The 19743-nt window shown below is 38.4% G+C and overlaps 4 protein-coding genes and 1 pseudogene across 5 annotated transcripts; 3 read left to right on the top strand and 2 right to left on the bottom strand.

Moving 5' to 3' along the window:
• The first annotated feature begins 1318 nt into the window (after positions 1-1318).
• LOC116006720 lies at positions 1319-3429 on the top strand. The gene is made up of 3 exons (XM_031247206.1): positions 1319-2223; positions 2485-2653; positions 2895-3429. Exons 1-3 carry the CDS (start codon positions 1438-1440, stop codon positions 3332-3334), a joined length of 1395 nt encoding a protein of 464 aa, XP_031103066.1. The 5' UTR covers positions 1319-1437; the 3' UTR covers positions 3335-3429.
• Positions 3356-5375, bottom strand: LOC116006753 (putative pentatricopeptide repeat-containing protein At3g11460, mitochondrial). Its single transcript, XM_031247241.1, has one exon. The coding sequence runs from the start codon at positions 5373-5375 to the stop codon at positions 3483-3485; it is 1893 nt and encodes a 630-aa protein (XP_031103101.1). The 3' UTR covers positions 3356-3482.
• A 707-nt stretch (positions 5376-6082) lies between these two features.
• LOC116006272 (ABC transporter B family member 29, chloroplastic) lies at positions 6083-9777 on the top strand. Of its 2 annotated transcripts, none has more exons than XR_004095105.1 (10): positions 6083-6721; positions 7256-7342; positions 7425-7532; positions 7656-7922; positions 8044-8127; positions 8208-8424; positions 8538-8623; positions 8907-9094; positions 9195-9319; positions 9408-9548. XR_004095105.1 is itself a non-coding variant. In XM_031246577.1 (10 exons), the coding sequence occupies exons 1-10, from the start codon at positions 6158-6160 to the stop codon at positions 9537-9539; spliced, it is 1863 nt and encodes a 620-aa protein (XP_031102437.1). In that variant the 5' UTR covers positions 6083-6157; the 3' UTR covers positions 9540-9777. The 2 variants fall into 2 exon arrangements, 1 of the variants encoding a protein (XP_031102437.1); XM_031246577.1 differs by having other exon boundaries at positions 9190-9319; positions 9408-9777.
• A 398-nt stretch (positions 9778-10175) lies between these two features.
• Positions 10176-11735, bottom strand: LOC116007295 (uncharacterized protein At3g28850-like). The gene is made up of 2 exons (XM_031247936.1): positions 11200-11735; positions 10176-11042 (listed from the first exon to the last, which is right to left on the bottom strand). The coding sequence occupies exons 1-2, from the start codon at positions 11689-11691 to the stop codon at positions 10356-10358; spliced, it is 1179 nt and encodes a 392-aa protein (XP_031103796.1). The 5' UTR covers positions 11692-11735; the 3' UTR covers positions 10176-10355.
• Positions 11736-18515: 6780 nt separating this feature from the next.
• Positions 18516-19743, top strand: LOC116006185 (annotated as a pseudogene).

Here is a 19743-nt window from a genome sequence, read left to right as displayed (position 1 = left end):
TTTTTTTTTTTTTTTTTTTTTTTTTTTTTTTTTTTTTTTTTTTTTTTTTTTTTTTTTTTTAATCATGATGATTACGGCTGGAAATCAAGAAATTTTCAACCACCTGAAAGTGGTCGGAAATGACCTAAATCCGGCCAGAAATTACACTTTCGACCAATGTACTTTGACAAGTATCCGAACAAACTTTTGACCACATCTTCGATCACAAGTAAAAAAAATTTAGACAATAAATCTCATAATTAACGGGGTTTAGCCTAATGAGCCAGGGTAAAAAATCGAGACAAGTAAATCGTGTGCAACAAGGTTAAATAAAAACACACACGTACATATAATAAAATGAATGAGCAAGAAATAAAATAATAACTAAATAGTCCAACCTCTTGAAAGCTAGTTAAGTAGTGTACAATTGTGTATATTAGCTTAAAGGACAAAGATAGGATGCACCAACAATACCCTATATATATTGAGTATAAATTATTAAAAAAATGAATATTGTTGGCACCATTATATATTAAAAAATTGAATAATGAAGTGGGTGTAACTCCTATGGTGAATTCTTAAGGATTTGGAGGCCTATTTGAGACGTGTAAATATTTATTAACACAACTATGAATCTTCCAGTACTCTTACTTGATAAAATTAAACACTGTCAATCACTCTATAGATCCTCTAATGACATGAATCATGTACAAATGCAGATCCTTATAGTTCTCTCCTTGCAAAACATTACTGACCACAAACACAAAATTGATATCAAAGACTTATTGTCACTATATAATATTGAAGGCTTATTGTTACTTTTGATCATATCCCACAACTTTATTTATGTTTTATGAAACACGATTGTGAAAATTGTCTCTGCTAATTTTACAATTAAAGCAGTCGAAGTAGGCCAACACAAATACACAACCACTTGAATTGCAAACAAGAACACAAAGATGACAATAGAGCTAGAGAATATTTGAACCCCAAACCCTCATTTTTGAGGATGTGTCAATAATTGGAGTAATAAATCCCTTTAGTTACACCGCATAAAACTAGGGGAGTAATCCCAATCACTAAAGCTTCCCATAATTAGAAAATGAACTAGCCTCAATTCTATATTTAATCACAGAATTTGTGAGATCATAAGTACCATTAGTCCAATATCAAACTATATATTATAGTTAAGGGATTTATTACTCCAATTGAGTTTGAGATATTTGACTAGTATCAAGAGCTGGTGGAGTCTTGAGGCAAAATGTTAGATAGTAAAGCAAGACAACATTGAACCTTAACTACAATCTACTAACGTGTACTCAAACGAATTCTAGTCATCTAGTGGTCCTGATTTATAAGTATCTATAATTTCCTACTACGGCAATCACTTCAATTATTTGTCTCTCTCGCCGGCCAAACTCTAAAGTCTAAAAAACCCATCACTCGATCGGAAGTTTCATGGCGGCGGAGCAGACAACCACCGCCAACTCGCGGCTGAGCCGCCAATTGGGCGGCACCGAGCAGACCTGGTGCAAGGCGGTGCCTGGCGGCACAGGGATAACTGTTTCCGCTCTGCTCTTCTCAAACCCGCCGGATTTTTCAGTTATTACCGACGCCGTCGGAAAACTCCAAACCGCACATCCCATCCTCAGCTCCCAAATCCGCCACGATCCCGCCACGGGTTTATTCTCCTACGTCACTCCCGCCACTCCCCACCTGAAAATCCAATCGTTCGATTCTCCGTCGACGGCGGAGATTCTCCGGCAACTGCCCAACCCCAACTCCTCCGTCTCCGATTTCCACCTCATCGTCGAGCACGAATTGAACCGCAACGATTGGCGGAGCCCTAACCCGGAATCCCACGTTGACAGCGACGTTTTCTTCGCCGGCGTTTACGCCTTGCCCGGCGATAAGTTGGCCGTGGCCCTCCGGCTTCACACGTCGGCGTGTGACTCTGCAACGGCGTGGACATTGTGTATGGAGTTGAGGGCGTTGCTCGGAGAAGAAGAAGGGATAATACAGAGGGAATTGGAGTGCGAAACTAAGATTGCTCCGGCAATGGAGGATTGCATTCCTGAAGAGAAGCTTCGTAAGCCATTTTGGGCACGTGGAATCGACATGTTTGGATATTCTATGAATTCTTTAAGGATGTCCAATCTCAACTTCGAGGATACTGAATCTCCTAGAGCATCAAATTTTGTCACACTTCATATGAACAAAGAAGACACCCATCAGATTCTCAATGTAAGTGGGAGGGGTGATGAGCATATAATATATACACATAAATGTAATCCAACTATCAACTGACTTTTAGTTAGTTGAGATATATATAATATAAACATAAATATGTAATCCAACTATCAGTTTTTAAACATAAATATGTAATCCAACTATCAGTTTTTAGTTGAGATGAAATACATGTTTCAGGATCATATGTCCTAAATTCTTACCTGGCTCTTTAATTTATTGATTTAATGATATGATGAAGAACATTGGTTTCTGCAGGGCTGCAAAGCAAGAGGAATAAAACTGTCTGGATTGTTGTCTGCTGCTGCCATGATGTCTGCATATTCTTCAAAGGGCCTTCTTGATTATCAGCAGGAAAAGTATGCAGTGGTGACTCTAATCAACTGCCGTTCCATTCTTGATCCAGTCCTCAGCAGCAACCGTGCCGGTTAGTTAACTTCTTCCTCACTTTTAGTTCAGACAGAACACGTATTTCGGTTCTCCAATCCCGTGTTGCATTTTGGGTAATGAGAAAAACCGCTCTCACTACCCAAAACTGGTAAAACCCAGCATTGTGACCCTAGTTGGCAAATGAGAGGTAAACCAGCCTCAGTTACCTGACCGGCTCAAACTAAGAATGCTAGTTTGATCCCGTGTTGCGTTTTAATGTTGTGTTGAATGATGTTTAGGGTTCTATCATTCTGGGATCTTGAACACACATGACATCAGAGGAGGAGAAGAGCTGTGGGAGCTGGCAGGGAGAGCCTACACAGCCTTTGCAGATGCTAAGAACAACAACAAACATTTCACAGACCTTGCTGATCTCAACTTCCTTATGAGCAAGGCTATAGAGAATCCTGGATTAACACCTTCATCTTCCCTGAGGACTTCTTTAATCTCTATCTTTGAGGAGACCCCTGTAGACGATCATGGTCCTTGTGGATATGGGGTGGAAGACTATGTTGTTTGCTCTTCAGCCCATGGTGTAGGCCCTAATATCGCGATATTCAACACAATTAGAGGTGGGGAATTAGACTGCATTTGCCTTTATCCATCACCATTGTACTCAAGGAAGCGGATGCTGGAGCTGATTGATGGCATGAAGAGGATTCTTGTGGAGGCGAAGTGAGTAGATAGTTTAACAGCTCTGTAATCAAGTTGAACTCAAAACTTTTATTCGAGTTTTGGACAACAGATAAATAAAACGGCGAATTTTAGTTGCAATGTGAAAGCCTATTTGGCTTTCAAGAGTGCATATGCATTTTCATTTTTCAGTATCACCAATAATCATTGCAGGAACAGGCTCCATTTCTGAAATGGTGAAATCGAGTTGCATCTCTCACGACGAACAAACGATCTTCCAAAACTTTAGTTACCTGCCTTAAAAAGAAATGGCAATCTGCACATATCCTCAGGTTCTTTATAACCAAGATGTCAGCTCCCATGTTAGTGTTCAAGAGGGCAAATGCAATTGCCAGCCTTTCGCTATGCAGCCTCGCGCTGCTTCTATGTTCTTGATTTATGATTTTTTCCTCCATCTTCTCTGGTCCTGCAAGCGTGTTTAACGACTCTTCTAGTCTCTCCAACATGTCGTGTATCGCTTTCAGTTGAGGGTGGCTTCTATCTGCAGCAACAAAGAGATGAATCTTCCCTTTGAGTTCAACATAGCTATAGCCCGGATCCTTTTTAAGCTTTCTATCTCTCATCATCACTCTCACTCTTTGTATGCCTTCTGAATTCTTTGCCTCCGTGTAGATGTTAGATAACAGTATGTAATAGCCTGTATTCATGGGTTCAAGCTCAACAACCTTGTTAAACGCGAGCTCAGCTAGCTCGACATTTTTGTGGATCTTACACGCTCCCAATAGCGCACCCCATACAGCTCCATCGGGTTCAACTTTCATATCAGCAATAAGCTCAAATGCCTCCTGCAGGCGACCTGCCCGGCCTAAAAGATCAACAATGCAGGAATAATGCTCTGAACCTGGCTTTAATCCAAAATCTCTTTCCATCATAGCAAGATAGGTTAAGCCCTTATCAGTCAATCCTGCATGACTACAAGCAGACAAGACGCTAACAAACACCGTCCCATCAGGTTTAACGCCGCTGTTTATCATCTCATCGAAGATCTCTGCTGCAGTGTCTCCTAGCCCATGCATTCCATATCCACCAATTATGGCAGTCCACGACACCAGGTTTTTCTCCGGCATCTCATCAAATATAGCCCGAGCTCTTGCCAATTTACCACATCTTGCATACATGTTGATTAAAGCATTCTTCAAAAACGTGTTGAACCTTAACCCACAAGACTCGATTTTCTGTTCCACCTCAAAACCAGTTCTTTGAGCACCAAGATTAGCACAGGCTGACAAAACCGCAACAAAGGTCATTGCATCAGGACAGATTCCTGACAATTCCATCTTGCAGTAAAGCTCCAAGACTAGTGCAGCAAGCCCATTTTGGGCACAGCCAGTGATCATTGCATTCCAAGTGATCAAACCCTTTTCAGGGATGTGATCAAACAACTTCCTCGCAAATTCAATCGACCCACACTTCACATACATTGTCAATAAGCAGTTTAAAACAGCCAAATCAGTGTCCAAACCACATTTAATGTTCATACTATGCAATGACATACCAACACCCAAAAGCATGGGAGCAGTGCAGCCTGGAACCAGCCCCAACATGGTAACTGCACTGAAAGCCACTCCCATTGACCTCATTTCACGAAACAATAAACACCCTTTCCTGAAACCAGAGTTCTTAACATACCCAGCTATCAAAGCATTGTAACAAACCGTGAGCTTTCTTGACTGAGGACTTTGGTCGAACACTTTGTAAGCATTTTCCACTACCCCGCATTTGCAGTACATAGAAATCAACGCCGTCTGAACAAACGGCTCGGGTTCGCACCCAGACTTAACCACGTGGCAATGGAGTAATTCGCCGGCGACAGTAAGGGAAAGCGCGGCGGAAGACTTGAGGACAAACGGGAAAGTGAAGGCGTTTGGGGTGGCACCGGAGCGGAGCATTTGCCGGTAAACCCCCAGGCCTTCTTCGAATTGGCCTTGCTTGGAAAGCTCCCGCAGCTTGGCGTTCCATCCGGCGGCGGTTCTGGTGATCTGAAAATTCGATAAAAATCTGGTCTTGCTGTGGAGTTGTCTGGTCATAGGTTCGTAGCATTATAAATTGAGATTACAATAAGTGTTGGCTATTTATAGTTTGGGTTTCTAACTACCATCACGGATAATATTGTGTATGTCTCATATGTACTACTCTATTTCATAAAAAAAACTACATAATAGAGCGGTACGAAGTTTAACACTTATTTAGGTTATTACTTTTGTTTTTCTTTTTTAATTACGTTTCTATACTAACGAGAAAAATATATTATCATTGGATGTAATTTTAATAAGTAAACGGATCACAAGGAAGCAAACTAATTGAAATTGCTCATAACTAACAATGCTCAAACTAAAAAATCATGAATTATAGGATAGCGTCTCATATATGATAAACCAATCTATGTCACGTTTTGCATAGTGGGTTCGAGTACAGAAGTTTTTTTTTTGTAATGTACCATAATGTTTGTAACCACGTTGCAGCAAATTATACCATAGACCAGAATATACCTTGCATTGTAGACACTAGTCTAACTTTACCTGCAGTTGACAGCTTTTGTATATGTAGTTATCATATCACGTGTTAGCAATTATAAGTTATTTGTTTACCTATACAAAAATAATTAATTATAAGTACATAATGTATTAATTGAATGTATACAATTTTTATTTCAGAGTTCACAATGCAATATGACCAAGTTTCGTGCTATAACAATTGCCAAGTTGCTTTGTTTTTTTTTTTTTTTGAAAGGGCCAAGTTGCTTTGTTATTATGTTGGGTTCTTGTTTTAGTTAGTTAATCTCAAACAGTTAACTTCCCTCCGCCGGAAAATGGCCATGCGCCTGCCGCCGCCGTACTCCTCCTATCCCCACTCCTTCCGCAACCATATAGCCACCACACTCCGCCCAATAATTAAACCATCATTCACTCCTCCCTTCACAATCCATTGCTCCGCCGCCGCCGCCGGCAGACTCTTGTCTCCCATTTCTTCTCTCTCTCACCTCAAACCCTACCTCCAGTCAGAGTGGCAGCCCATCCTCTCCGGATGGCTCTGTAGTTCCGTCTCCGTTTACTGTCTCTCCAAACTCGTCCCTGCAATCGGCGAGTTCTCAACTTTGATGAGCCCAGCAGACGCCGCGAAGCTGAAAGAACGGAGCTTCATCTTGGGGGCTCTGCTTTCGGTTAGACTCATCTCTAATTACCTCCAACAGGCGTTTCTTTGGACGGCCGCCCTGAGCTCTGCGTGTAAGATTCGAGTTTTCGTGTTCCGAAAGGTTTTGCAGAGGGAATTGGGGTTCTTTGAGGGCGAGGGCGCCGTAGCATCAGGAGATGTTGCTTATCGGATCACTGCTGAGGCCTCTGATGTTGCAGACACTGTTTATTCCCTCTTGAATGTGAGTTCTGCTCCCTGTTTATCTATGAACCTTTAGGGCATTATAAATGTACATTTAGTATACTTATAATGTAGATACTTTACTGAGACTTGAGTTTGTTAGATATAAATATAATCTAACGATACTGAATAATAATCTAGCTAAAGTGGGAGAGTGTTGATCTCCAGCCATAGTTGACATCTTGTTGTTGTGTTGCCTCTTGACCTCATATGGTGTATAGGTGTCTCTTGAGCAGCATAAGTACGGTGAACAGTATGTGTTATATAATGAATATCTTGTACCTATCAATCCAGATTTATATTAGGCACAGAGTCGTTGGTTGACTAACAACTTCTCGTTATTCAATCCAACCAAACTAAAGTCAACTTACACCACTTAATTAATGCCCTAATATATGGGAAAATCTTGTAGAGTTCTCTCAAAATCATCTATAGTAGTAAGCATGCAATTTGAAGATGTGTTTATGCATTTTACTTTGACCTCTCTCTACTTGTTTCCTTCCCTTTTCTTGAAATTCTACTTTACTATTTGCAGACAATTGTACCCTGCACCTTACAGTTAATAGCAATGGCAACTCAGATGTTGGTCATCAGCCCTGGTCTGTCATTAATCTCAGCATTGGTGAGAAAGACATAAATATATTTTGCTTTTGTCTTCAAACTTTGACGGTCATCAAATAGATGAGATTGCTGGTATTTTGAAGGTTATTCCACTGATGGCTCTTGTCATTGGATACCTCGGTGAAAAGCTTCGTAATGTATCCAATCAAGCACATCTTACAATAGCTCAATTATCTGCTTACCTGAATGAGGTTTATTTCTTCTTCTTTTTCGTTATCTAGTAGATGTACTGGTGTTTCTTATATATGCATAATTATTTGTACTTCTTGAATCTCTGGTTATGTTTGACATAGAAAAAATGGTTCTTTCTCTAGGTACTTCCATCAATTCTGTTTGTGAAAGCGAATAATGCAGAAAGCTACGAAATTTCCAGGTTTCAGTCTCTTGCTTTAGATGATCTATCAGCGAGTTTGGAGAAGAAAAGATTGAAGGCGTTTATTCCGCAGTTGGTGCAAGCAGTGTACTTTGGGATCTTATTCACATTTTGCGCTAGCTCGCTGATGATTTCAAGAGGATCTTTTGATTGTTCCGCCATGGTTTCTTTTGTAACATCGTTGGTTTTGTTAATTCAGCCGATTCAGGTAATGCTTTTCTCTTGACTATTTGTCGATTCAAAGTTTTACTGATACTGATTCTTGTTGCTATTATGGTTCAATTTTACTGCTCCAATCTTAAGTTATCTGAATTTAAAGAACCACGCAGGATGTCGGGAAAGCCTACAATGAATTAAAACAAGGAGAACCAGCTATCCAGCGCTTATTTAGTCTTACAAGGTTCGAGTCCAAGGTAATCTTTGTCGTCTTTTATTGCAGACAGTGCCTCGTGGTTGCTAAAATATAACCGGGCACTTTATGTGAACAAACCAGGCGAACGATAAACAAAATGCAGTGAACTTGGGCAGCGTAGCTGGAGAAGTAAGTTTTTCCGATGTCTCTTTTAGATATGGAGATAATAGACCTCTTATTTTGGAAGGCGTGAATTTTCGAATTAAAGCTGGACAGACGGTAGCTCTTGTTGGACCGTCAGGAGGAGGAAAGACAACTATCGTAAAACTCCTCCTTCGCCTCTATGATCCTCTTCGAGGTCGGTCTGGTGTCTGTTATTGTAGATGTATTCAATTATTCAAACTGCAAATATCGTGAAAAGTTTTCCTTCTTTGTATCTAAAGCACGTTTTGCTTCCTTTCATCGTGACAGGTACCATACAGATAGATGGCTACGATATTAGAAGTATACAGCTCGATAGTTTGAGGAGACATGTCGGTCTGGTCTCTCAAGATATCGTAAGTGACATGATATCTCTGCTAGAGTAAGATATCCATAAATAGTAAGACCTTGTGGTCTAGTGGCACCGGTTGCACTCCCATATGGAGGGGGTGGGTTCGAGCCTCAGTGGGGTGATATTGACTCTTTGTGCTTCAGTAGGTTGAGAAAGTAGTTATGAGTAGATACTGCATTATAACAGAGTCAGTAGTACTCAAAAAAGATATCCAGAAATAGATAGGATCTTGAAATCATGCTGCTCTTATGACTAGGTGGTTGATGTGGTGTTCTTGTGATTTCTAGACGCTCTTCTCGGGGACCATAGCCGAGAACATTGGATATAGGGATCGGATGGCTGGTATTGACATGGACCGAGTTGAACTTGCAGCTAGAACTGCTAATGCAGATGAGTTCATTGGCAGCCTGCCCGATGGGTACGAAACGAACGTTGGACCTAGGGGCTCGGTGTTTAGTGGAGGCCAGAAGCAAAGGTATGCAAATGCACAGATGAATTCGATATTATAAATGAGTAATATCGAGTGAGATAAGGCAGTAAGAAACGTTTTTCTGCATTTCCCCGTCTCAGAATAGCCATTGCACGAGCACTTTACCAGGATCCATCGATTCTGGTTCTCGATGAAGCCACTTCTGCATTAGACAGCAGGTCAGAGCTGCTGGTGAGACAAGCTCTACAGCGTCTGATGCATAATCGCACTGTAAGCTCATTTTTTTTCTCAGAAAACTTTGTTCTTTCACCGTTTTTGCCCGCTTCATTCTCGTTAGATCTTCCCCCGCTCCATGCAGGTGCTGATCATTGCTCATCGCCTGGAGACAGTGCTAATGGCTCAACGAGTTTTCCTGTTAGACAACCGGAGGCTGCAGGAGATACCTCGCTCCTCGCTGTTAGATTCTCGACAACATGGTTTAATCTGCTGACTCTAATATGATGGGATCTGATGTCTTGTTTCTTGTATAGTTGTATCATCTGTAAGTATTATTTCCAGGAATTCCAGGGATGTTCATACTTCATATATAGCATAGAATTTGTGAAGAAAAACAAACATATTATTACTTCATTTTAGAAGCACAGCAGAAAATTTAGTATAGAGACAGAACTATGTATGTCTGGCATATTATTATGACTCCCCTATTATTTTTTCTTTTGTTTTGTACACGAACTATGTGACCCTAGCCGGCAAATGACGGGTAAATCAGTCTAAGTTGTTCATTGTTGACCGGTTCGAACCAAGAAAGCGAACAGACAACTCCCATAGTTATAAATAGTCTAGATTGTTTTACCTTTTTATGGTCCTTTATTGGTTAGAGTTACGAATTCAATAGTTGAACGATTATGTTTATAACTCGGTTAACGATTAAAAGATAATATTTTATAATTTTGAAAGTAAGGTAAAGGTGAAATTTTGGACTTAGTTCCCAAATCCAAGAATTGAATACTAGTCCTTTTGAATATCCCAACACAGTTGGGATGAAAAAGTGATACATAATGCTAGCACACTTGTAGCAGCAGTCCTGAAACCTCAAAATCCCCAAAAGATGAAAAGAACAACATTATTAAGTGTGAAAACACAACCAGAAAAATGTCTTCTTATATGTTGCAAATATGCAACTAAAGTTGATCCAAAAAGGACCACAGATTTAACATAAAATTCTTCCTTCTCCATAAGTTCAAGAAAAGGATAATATGCAAAGGTGCAAGAACAAACAAACAATAATGTTTGCAAATTTACATAGTTAACAACAAATGGGACATTGAATCAAACCATTCTCATTGCACTCCCCACACTTAACAGTATTCTTTAAGTCTTCGCCCAACACCTTACAACTCCCGTTGCAGTTCGGGCACAACACAAACCGAACCCCGACGCAGCCATCGCATCCGGCGCCCGCCTCGGGGATCCCGCTTAGCAAAATTCCCAATTTGCCCTCCTCCTCCAACTTCACCACCTCATCAGCCCCACCTATCATCCTACCCTTCACAAAAACTAAGGGCACTTTCACCACCATTGTCCCCATTAGCCCTCTCAATTCCTCCTTGAAACCCGAATGCATCGACACGTCACGCTCGAACGTCCGAACGTGATGCGATTCGAGGATGGAACGGGCGGTGTTGCAATCCTCGAATGTCTTCCTTATACCCCTCAACGTCGTCGTGTAAATCACGACGGAATTTTCTCCTGCCGGCGGGCATTTCTTGTCGAATTTTTCTAGGATTTTGTCTATAGCTTCCTGGGATTTTCTTGATTTTCGCGAAATTGGAGTGGATGAGATCATCTTCTTGATCTGTTCTTCCTCTTCAGACGACAATTTCTCGCCCAGGTCTGGGTTGAACAGAGGGTTTAAACTCCTCCGGGAACAAACCGCCATGGAATCAGCTCTCATATTGTCACATTTCAGTTCATTTGGCGATTTTGGACTCCCCTGAATAAAACTGTGTTTATTAATGACGAACCAACAGGCTATAAATAGTGTACAAAGAGGAGAAGTAACAGGAAGTTACAACTATTGACAGTCTACAGGAACATATTTAGAACAGATAAATAAATAAATAAATACGTAAACATAAATAATCCCACACCTTCTTTAAGCTCCTCAACCTTGGTGACACTCTCCATGGACTCTCCTGCAAATTGTAAGCTTTGGGAATGGTTTTCGGGCTGAATTCGGCTCTTCCGGGCTTGTTCTCTTTCCCCGCAGATCTCCTCAGCTTCCCCGGAGACGCTAATTGGTTCAGAAACTTCAAAGGGCTTCTTCTGTGATCCATAAAGCTTCGAGCTTTCGGGCTTTTCTTGGCGGCGGGCATCTCTGTTTCGTCAAGGCCCTCCATTAGCTCCCACGCGTTGATCACCTCCGCCGGATTTTCACGCGCCGGCGACGGTTTCTTGACTTCAACAACGCATTCCTTGTTGCATTGCGGCGGCGTTTGCGGCGGCTGAGAATATTTGTCGAGCTTCAGGACGCCGTAGGTGCTGGAGGTGAGGGAAACGACGTGGGTGGTGGCGCAACCGCCGTCGCCGGCGAACGGAAAGTCGTGATCTTTGGGGAATAGTTTGGACGAAACGCAGCCCATCGGAGTGGGGGAAAAGGGGAATGTGGTTAGTGGAGTTTCATGTTTGGTTTCTGGGTTTTATTTGTACTTTTTTATCCGGTCAGCATTTTGAATGAAAAAAATGTTTTTAACGGTTATCGTGTCTGCAAACGGAAGCAACGGTCGAAAAATTCGAAATATGTTTTGTCTAATTTCGCGAGAAGCCCTCGTTTTTTTCTCTTATTGAAATCATCGCCAATTAATTTTGTTCAATTGTTCATTAAACAAATGTTCAACGCATGAAGGAACAAAATACAACCAAATAGAAGGATCAGATTGGGAATGAATAGCTCTAACTAAAGTATGGACAAACATTGCTTCAAATTTTTATATAGAGACAAATTGTTATACAAATTAGATGGCTAAAAATACAAAAGAGGCTTCACGTTTTTGGAGTCTTTCTTGTATGGAGTGAGACCTAACCTATTTTTTTAGCGTTGTTGGCCAGAAGGTGTGACGTGATCACGACTCATATAGCCTAATTTTTTGTTTGAATTACAACTCATAAGTATCAATATAATATACATGTGTGCATGTTATGAGTGAAAAACTATATCATCTGTGTGTATATTTGTGTTCAAAATAACATCTTTCTGAGTCAAAATTTATGAGAATTTATTACTCATTACTCATTCATTGATTTGACTAATATTCACCATCTTTAGCACAACATCAGTCAGAACTTTTATCATTTTCAAATGGATCGTATAATCTCTTTAATTTCTTGTTTGTAAATACTACAAGTTCAAATTCTCGACCATATTCTTACCTGATTCAAATTCTTTCAATTTAAATTAACAATTTTGGTGGTCCTAATAAACCTTCAACTACTCTCTTGTCAATACTAAAATTAGTTATTGTAATTTGTAAAGCCACTACAAGCTGAGTGTTTATATCAGTCTTTTTTCATGCAGTTGAGCCACGGGAGTTGTCTTCTTCTTCTTGTCGAGAAGTGAAAGTCAATTGTTTCCAAAAATGTCGGGACAACAACATTATGCTCAACGAATATGAACAATTAATCTCCACGCATTAAAAAGGCTGTTTAATTTGTTCCCTTCTTAATCTCATTCTCCCCATTAACTTCTTGTTCTATTTTGTTTGTCTCTTTCCCTATGCTGAGAATGTCAAAGCCATTCACATATGTTGGGTTCATTGGAATTGGCTGTTGAGCTGGTCCAATATAAATCCAAACAAGATAGAGATTAAGCCATGAAAAATGTGATAGGGTCAATAAAAGGATACATTTTTTTTGAGTGGTGTGATGCAATTTTTTGGATAAAAAGTTGACGTGACACATACTTTGAATTTCTGTTCGATCAACTTTTGATGTTAGGATAGTAGCCTATCATGCAAGGTGGTAATGACAGAGAATTAGGATTCAATTTTAGGGAAGGAGTTTGAGAAACAGTTAACATATACATGGAAAGTAACAAGTGTGCAAATTAATTATGTGATCTTGACAAGTCAAATTCTACTATATTTAGAGTATATATTATAGAGTTCAATTCAATCAAGAGCATTTTGGTAGAGTTTGCGATGAAGTGTTAAGAGTGTGTAAAAAACAACTTATATCACTTGTGAAACTCGTAGGACTCAAGAGTAGTGAATTAGTGATGCACATTCGAGTCTCTTTTTCCTCATTGATGTAAAGCCTTTGTATATTTATTTTATAATGTTGGATCGGAGGTCAAAAGTGACGTTCACGGCACGACAATTCATACATATGCATGGTTGAGTAATGGTACATTATTCATGGTGAATAATAATGAAATATTACTCCAACGGTTACTTTGACCATAATAATAATGATCAATTTCACTAGATCAGTTTCGTAAATTAGATCTTTTCACCATTTATTTGTATAGTTATTGATTTATCATCATTCTTGAACTCACTCCACTCATTTATGTGACCTAATCAACATCTCTCTAACATTTGAATGACGCAATTAATTAATTTAATTAATTATGCAATTTTTCATGTTGTTTTATGCTTTTTGTCTTTAAAGATATTGGAAAAATGGAGCAATTTGTAACTTAGCCTGTTAGCCATGTGGAGGAGCCTAAAGGCTTGGGGTTGGTCGCAACTCGCATGAGGACGACAACGTTAGAGTTGGGCCACGCAATAGTTTCATGGTAAATAATGCTTTTTTAATTACCTGAAAATTATATTTAGCCGAATTATATACTTTTTAAATCTTATATTATTATTCAAAAATAAATAAATATTGCACTTACGACTTTTTAAACAAAAAAATCTATTTATTTATAACTTTTTCAAACTAATTCTTCTTGGCATAGAATATTCCCTATGCATATGACGAAAAACTGTTTTTAAGATTATTCAGAATACACACATCTCCAGAACATCCTATGCTGGTTCTTTTGACTAGTAATACTAGCTACCTTAATTGTATTATGTTACTAATTGTGGCCGTACAAATGGGCCCAACAAATGACAAGGTAATATATAGGGGTGTTTGGCAAACGGCTGATAGCTTATAACTGATAGCTGGTTGGTTTAGCTAGTAGTTGATGGCTGATTGCGTTAACTGGTTTGACCAGCTAGTTGTATTAGCTGGTTATAAAAAACTGTTTGATAAATTAGCTGTTTACTAGTAGCTGATAGAATGTAAAATGACATTTAAGGGTATGAGTGTATTATATTATTTCAACCTTTAAATATAACAAGATTTCAAATGATACACACCGCCCATTTAAAAGTAACTCTCATTGATTTCAAAGGATAAAATAGTCAATATACTCATTGTTCCCAACCAGCTGATACAAAAAGCTACATTCATTAGCTTTTCAATTTTCAGCTTATTGGCCCAATAAGTCAAGGCCAATAAGCCATTTACCAAACACTTCAAAATAGCTTATTGATTGGTCAAACAGTTAAACTTGGTCAAATAAGCTAAAATTTGGCTTATAAGCCAATAACCAAACACCCCCATAGTGTTCTAGAAGAAAATGATCTGATATGATGCTTCCAATATACCACTGCTAAGATTGAAAATTGAGACTCGACCGAGGTTGAGTAAGTGAAACATGATTTTAATATCAGAACATATTGTGTTTGATTACTGTTTATACATTTTTAATCGAATTCATTGTACATAATCTTTCTAATATGATGTACGTCAATTCTCTAGTGATTTTTTTACAAACTATTATACATAAATAATTTTATTTTATCTAATATATATTCTTGAGTAGTGATTATAAATTTTTGTTGGTATCTAAAAAATTAAATAAAACAAAAAGCTTGAAAGGAGAGTCCAAGTTGGAATTTGGAAGGGCAGCCCAATGTATTTGACTCTCATTATAATTAATATTATTCTTTCACTATGATAAGTAATTATTGTTGTTTAGACTAGTTCAGTTCACACCTGCTTTCTAATTTTCATGCATACATATCAACTTTTCTAGTACTATCCACAATTCACAAACCCTTTTCAACAATTATTCCTTCTAGAGCCTCCAAAGTAATATTTTTTGTATTTTAAATTTCACGAGTCCAATTCTTATTAACATTTTCTCGATCTAATTTGTCGTACATATTCTTTCTAATACGATATACCTCTCGTATGTACATTGTAAAAAAATTATTTCTTAGTAGTCCGTCATCTATTAATTTCAAGCTTATTTTTATTTTAAATTGTATGATTTTATAGAAGTATAGAAGATCTTTGAGATCAGAAAGTTCTGAATTAGAAGAAAACTACAGTGCATAAGATAAATTTGTACACGTAATTATAACCCACGGCGCCGCAGTGCTTTAAACAGTATAACAGTACAGTAGAAATAAAGGGAGTGGGTGGTTGGTACATATATGCGTGAGTTTGTAGGTCAAAATTAAAGGATAAAATCAAGAGAAAAATTAATTATATACCCTCCTAACAAAATTGATAAGAAACTATGTGCTACCAAATATACATGAAAGACTTACCTCCTTTGCCATTCACTTTAGATTATATCTATGGGAAATTTTCTCAATTTTCAAAAGGCAAGATTTTGCCTATTTCTTTCGTTATAAGGTTTCTGGAAATTTTATCAGTGTCAAATTATATGACATTAGTATCTCATCATGGTTAAACTAATCAAAATGCAGCCCTGACCCAGAAGGTCACGAGTTTGATTCTTACCAACACTGTGCACAGAAGCAAGATATAAATAAAATCTCCTGATCGTGCTTACAGAGTAACTCTTATTCAAGAGAAAACCTGATTTAAACTTTAAAGTTCTTTAACATAGCACACCCTGAATGATTATATTTACGTAAATAAAATACATATATATGAATTTCTATGGTTACATGTTGTATATGGTACAATCACAAGATTGTAACGGATTAGACTATACTAAGTAATGTTAATTAATTTGGACAGATACAACACGTTACATATTCCTACGTATTTATACCAAGTACAACACGACAACCGTAGTAATATTTATTAATTTCATCCATGGTTAATTACTTATATATATAAGGGCAGCCATCAACTTGTCAAATACAATATCTATCTCTATAGTCTTTCAGCTGTTAACTACAAGAAGATAGCACCAAGCCACCATCCAACTGAAATATATTTGCTGCTACACATACTATCCCACTTCCCCAAATCAATCTACATATATAGTTTATCATGAAATGTACTATGGAATATTTTGTGTTTGGGAATATATATATCTGCATCACATCAGTATTGATCATAAAAGATCTCCATTTACGTGTATTAATTTAACATTAATTAATCAAATTGCATAGGTTAGATGAGTAGATGGTCTTTGTTTTTATTTTATTATTGAGATCTGAAAAATTAATCATTTTTGTTGTGAGCTGTACTATAGAAAGACAACATTAGCTGTTCATGTTTTGGTGTCCATCCATGACCTAACTAATTGACATGATTTCCCCATCTCGTACAGCTTAATCTGGGCATTTTTGTCTACCATTAATGGCCTGATTCCTTTTGATTTGAATTAAATCCCATCCGATTAGTATTCTTAATTCAATTATTATTACCCCATTATTGATTGTTAGTTCAATTATATATGTATCCCAGACAAATTGGTTGGTCAGTTACCTTGGTAATAATCACAAAAATTTCTCCTAAGAGTTGTTTATTAGTCTTTTTTATTTGAGTTGGTCATTTATGCACACTTAAGTTGGTTTACTTTCTTATGATCCTCTGCCAATTAGGGTTATCACAAGGTATGTTCCAATCAAAGCACATTGTACCTTCGTATACCGACTGTGAATTTTTCTATAAATCAAAGTTGAATAATATATTCTATGCTTCATTGTTTCTAAATCTTACCCCTAAAATTATAAAATAAATCATATCAAGAGAATGAGATCGGAAAGCACGAATTTTAGATTAGATTATATTACTTACATGTTTATAAACATACGTGTATATGTTTTTTTGACGCATTATTATAATGTATCTCTCGTGTAAGACTAATTTGAACTGTTCATAAAACATGGTATATACATACAAAAGCAAATTAAGTTCTCCTACTTATTAACAATTATACACTTTTCAACTACATATCTTATTCTTTCAGGAAAAAAAAAAAACTACATATCTTATGTTTTGTGTTATAAATTTAAACCTCAAACTTAAGGGCTTCATCATTCCTGCTTAGAAAAATTAAACGAGTAAAAGAAATAAATCGTGAGATATGTCTCAACTAACCTACAAATTCCCAACTAATGCTTGTCTTGGACAAGGCCAAACCACCTTTTTTTGGGTCCCCGATTTTGTGTTATGATCTTGACCATGGTCCTTAATTACTACTTTCATTTCTTTAATTAATGAAAAACACAGCACAAGTTTATGTCATTGATGATGAAACACAATTTTCACTTACGAAAATAATAATAAAAAATTGCAGAGAAAGGTCAAAGATTCTCAAAAAGTAGTAATAAAGGAAGTAGAAAAAAGCAAAATAAAAAATTTGGAAGTTAGTTTGTCTTCTAGAAAAGAAAAAAAGGAGATGAGAGATCGAAAGTGTTAAACACGAGCCAAACCCCACCCACATATCACTTTCCCTCCTATCTTATCAAAAACCAACCAGCCCCTCCTCATCAACCTATTGAAAACTCTCCATCCAACAATTCACTCTAATCTAACCATTTTTATGTTATACAATGTCATAAAAATATTTACCAACATGTAATAATTCTTTAAATAACGAGTTAGTTCGAACAAAAAGTGTCCCTAATTAAAGTCTGGTCGAAACTTCAATCCAAACATAACTATATTCAATCTTAAGTATTATGAATATGTTAATATATTCAAATAATGACAAACATATATTACACTTCATTAATATATTACTATTTTTATCGATTTTGAACTCGAAGATAATAAGTTTTACTCTTAAGAACTTTGGTAGGTCAACACTGTTTTTTCATTCGGTTAATGCTATACAAGAGTTGATTAATAGTGACGGGATCTGCACTATCAAACACGTACATAGTGAAGCAAATATGTGTGCTAAGTGCCAACACAACTGCACTATCAAACACATGCATAGTGAAGCAAATATGCGTGCTGACACGATACATGACTGTTAACACATGTAACGTCTCAGTCTACACATTTTTTACACTCTTCCAGAGAATCCTAGGAGTGAATTATTACCTGTAGTTTATTTTGGTTTGTTTTATTTTTTTATGTATTAAAAAATAGTGCTATAGAAATTTTAATGTTTTGTAAATGTTTTTTTTGACTTATTTAATTCCGAGTTTCAACTATATATATATAAATAGCCTTCTTCTCTCCCACTCATGCAGGTAGATTCACGTCGCTTAATATCCTCACTACTCATCCTCTCTCCCTTCCTCTCTCTGTAACTTTGTTTCTCTCACTAGAATGCCTCCTCAGGTTGATCTGGAAACGTTAGTCTCGGCGTGCGCCGGCGGCGGAACGGATCGGAAAATCGCATGCGAAACATTGGTGGAAGATAACGCCGGAGACAAGGAAGACAGTGCCGGCGACGACGATGCCGGAAGGGAAGCGCCGCCGGATTTTCCGCCGGAGTCTTTCTGGCTGTCCAAAGACGCCGAGATTGATTGGTTCGACCGGAACGCTTTTCTGGAGCGGAAAGAATCGGCGAAGGGAATAAACTCGAACTCGAACCCGGTCCACCCGAATTTGAACCCCGGTTCGAATTCGAGCTCGCAGCGGTTTTTGAAGTCCAAAGCTTCGCTGTTATTGGGGCTGCCGAAGACGCAGAAGATGAACTATGTTTGGAAGACGTGTAGCAAACCGGCCAATATCCGGCTTTTTCCGGCGAAGCGGACCGAATCGATCGAAAAAGTCGCGGCCGAACCGTCGTCTCCGAAGGTTTCGTGTATGGGAAGAGTCAGATCGAAGCGCGGATGCCGGAAATCTTCGTCGACTCGGGAAAAACCGGCGGAGGATCAGCCGGAAACCGGCGGAGAAAAGCGGAGAACCGGGTTTTACTCGAGATTACTCTCCCTGTTCCGGTCGAACCGGAGTCACAAATCGGCTAAAAATATCAAAACCGAGCCAAAACGCGAGGAGCCGGAGCCGGGTCGAAAGAGCGTCAAGGCGACAAAAATGCGCGACGTTCCGATCAGTGCTGAACCGGTGGCGGAGCCGCCGGGGCTAGGCGGAATGAGGCGGTTATCGTCGGCTCGGAAATCGGAATCCTGGGCGGCGGAGGAAATCAAAGCCGCCATTTCGGAGGCTTTTGAAACGGACCGGCGGCGCGCCGGACACAATGGGTGAAGCTGATCGCGCCGGTCGTCGGAGTCTTTGGTGGTAGTTGAAACTTTGCGGTCGGTCGTTGATCTGACGTGGCTTGTGGAAAATGTTTGTCCTCATTTCATCAAGGTAAAATAATTTTTTTTTTTTTACAGTTTTATTTTAGGCTTGTTTTTATAATATAAAATTAGAATAGGTTGTTGTAAATATATTGGGTTGGAGTGGAACGGCTTGTAAACTTCACTACTATTAATGAGCAAAAATTACCATGGAAACTTCACCTTTCCAAA

This window comes from Ipomoea triloba, chromosome 15, assembly GCF_003576645.1.
Source record: "Ipomoea triloba cultivar NCNSP0323 chromosome 15, ASM357664v1".
In the NCBI taxonomy this organism is placed as follows: Eukaryota; Viridiplantae; Streptophyta; class Magnoliopsida; order Solanales; family Convolvulaceae; genus Ipomoea; species Ipomoea triloba.
The sequence above is the reverse complement of the archived record's forward strand: the minus strand, read 5'-3'. Positions and strand labels throughout refer to the sequence as shown.

Excerpts from the sequence above, each read along its gene's own strand:
- LOC116006272 (XM_031246577.1), top strand. The coding sequence starts at position 6,158 with ATGGCCATGCGCCTGCCGCCGCCGTACTCCTCCTATCCCCACTCCTTC. Across the intron at positions 6,722-7,255 it reads CTGTTTATTCCCTCTTGAAT|ACAATTGTACCCTGCACCTT; the intron begins GTGAGTTCTGCT and ends TACTATTTGCAG. Across the intron at positions 9,320-9,407 it reads GTCTGATGCATAATCGCACT|GTGCTGATCATTGCTCATCG; the intron begins GTAAGCTCATTT and ends CGCTCCATGCAG.
- LOC116006753 (XM_031247241.1), bottom strand. The coding sequence starts at position 5,375 with ATGACCAGACAACTCCACAGCAAGACCAGATTTTTATCGAATTTTCAG.
- LOC116007295 (XM_031247936.1), bottom strand. The coding sequence starts at position 11,691 with ATGGGCTGCGTTTCGTCCAAACTATTCCCCAAAGATCACGACTTTCCG. Across the intron at positions 11,043-11,199 it reads GGTTGAGGAGCTTAAAGAAG|GGGAGTCCAAAATCGCCAAA; the intron begins GTGTGGGATTAT and ends AGTTTTATTCAG.
- LOC116006720 (XM_031247206.1), top strand. The coding sequence starts at position 1,438 with ATGGCGGCGGAGCAGACAACCACCGCCAACTCGCGGCTGAGCCGCCAA. Across the intron at positions 2,224-2,484 it reads ACACCCATCAGATTCTCAAT|GGCTGCAAAGCAAGAGGAAT; the intron begins GTAAGTGGGAGG and ends TGGTTTCTGCAG. Across the intron at positions 2,654-2,894 it reads CCTCAGCAGCAACCGTGCCG|GGTTCTATCATTCTGGGATC; the intron begins GTTAGTTAACTT and ends AATGATGTTTAG.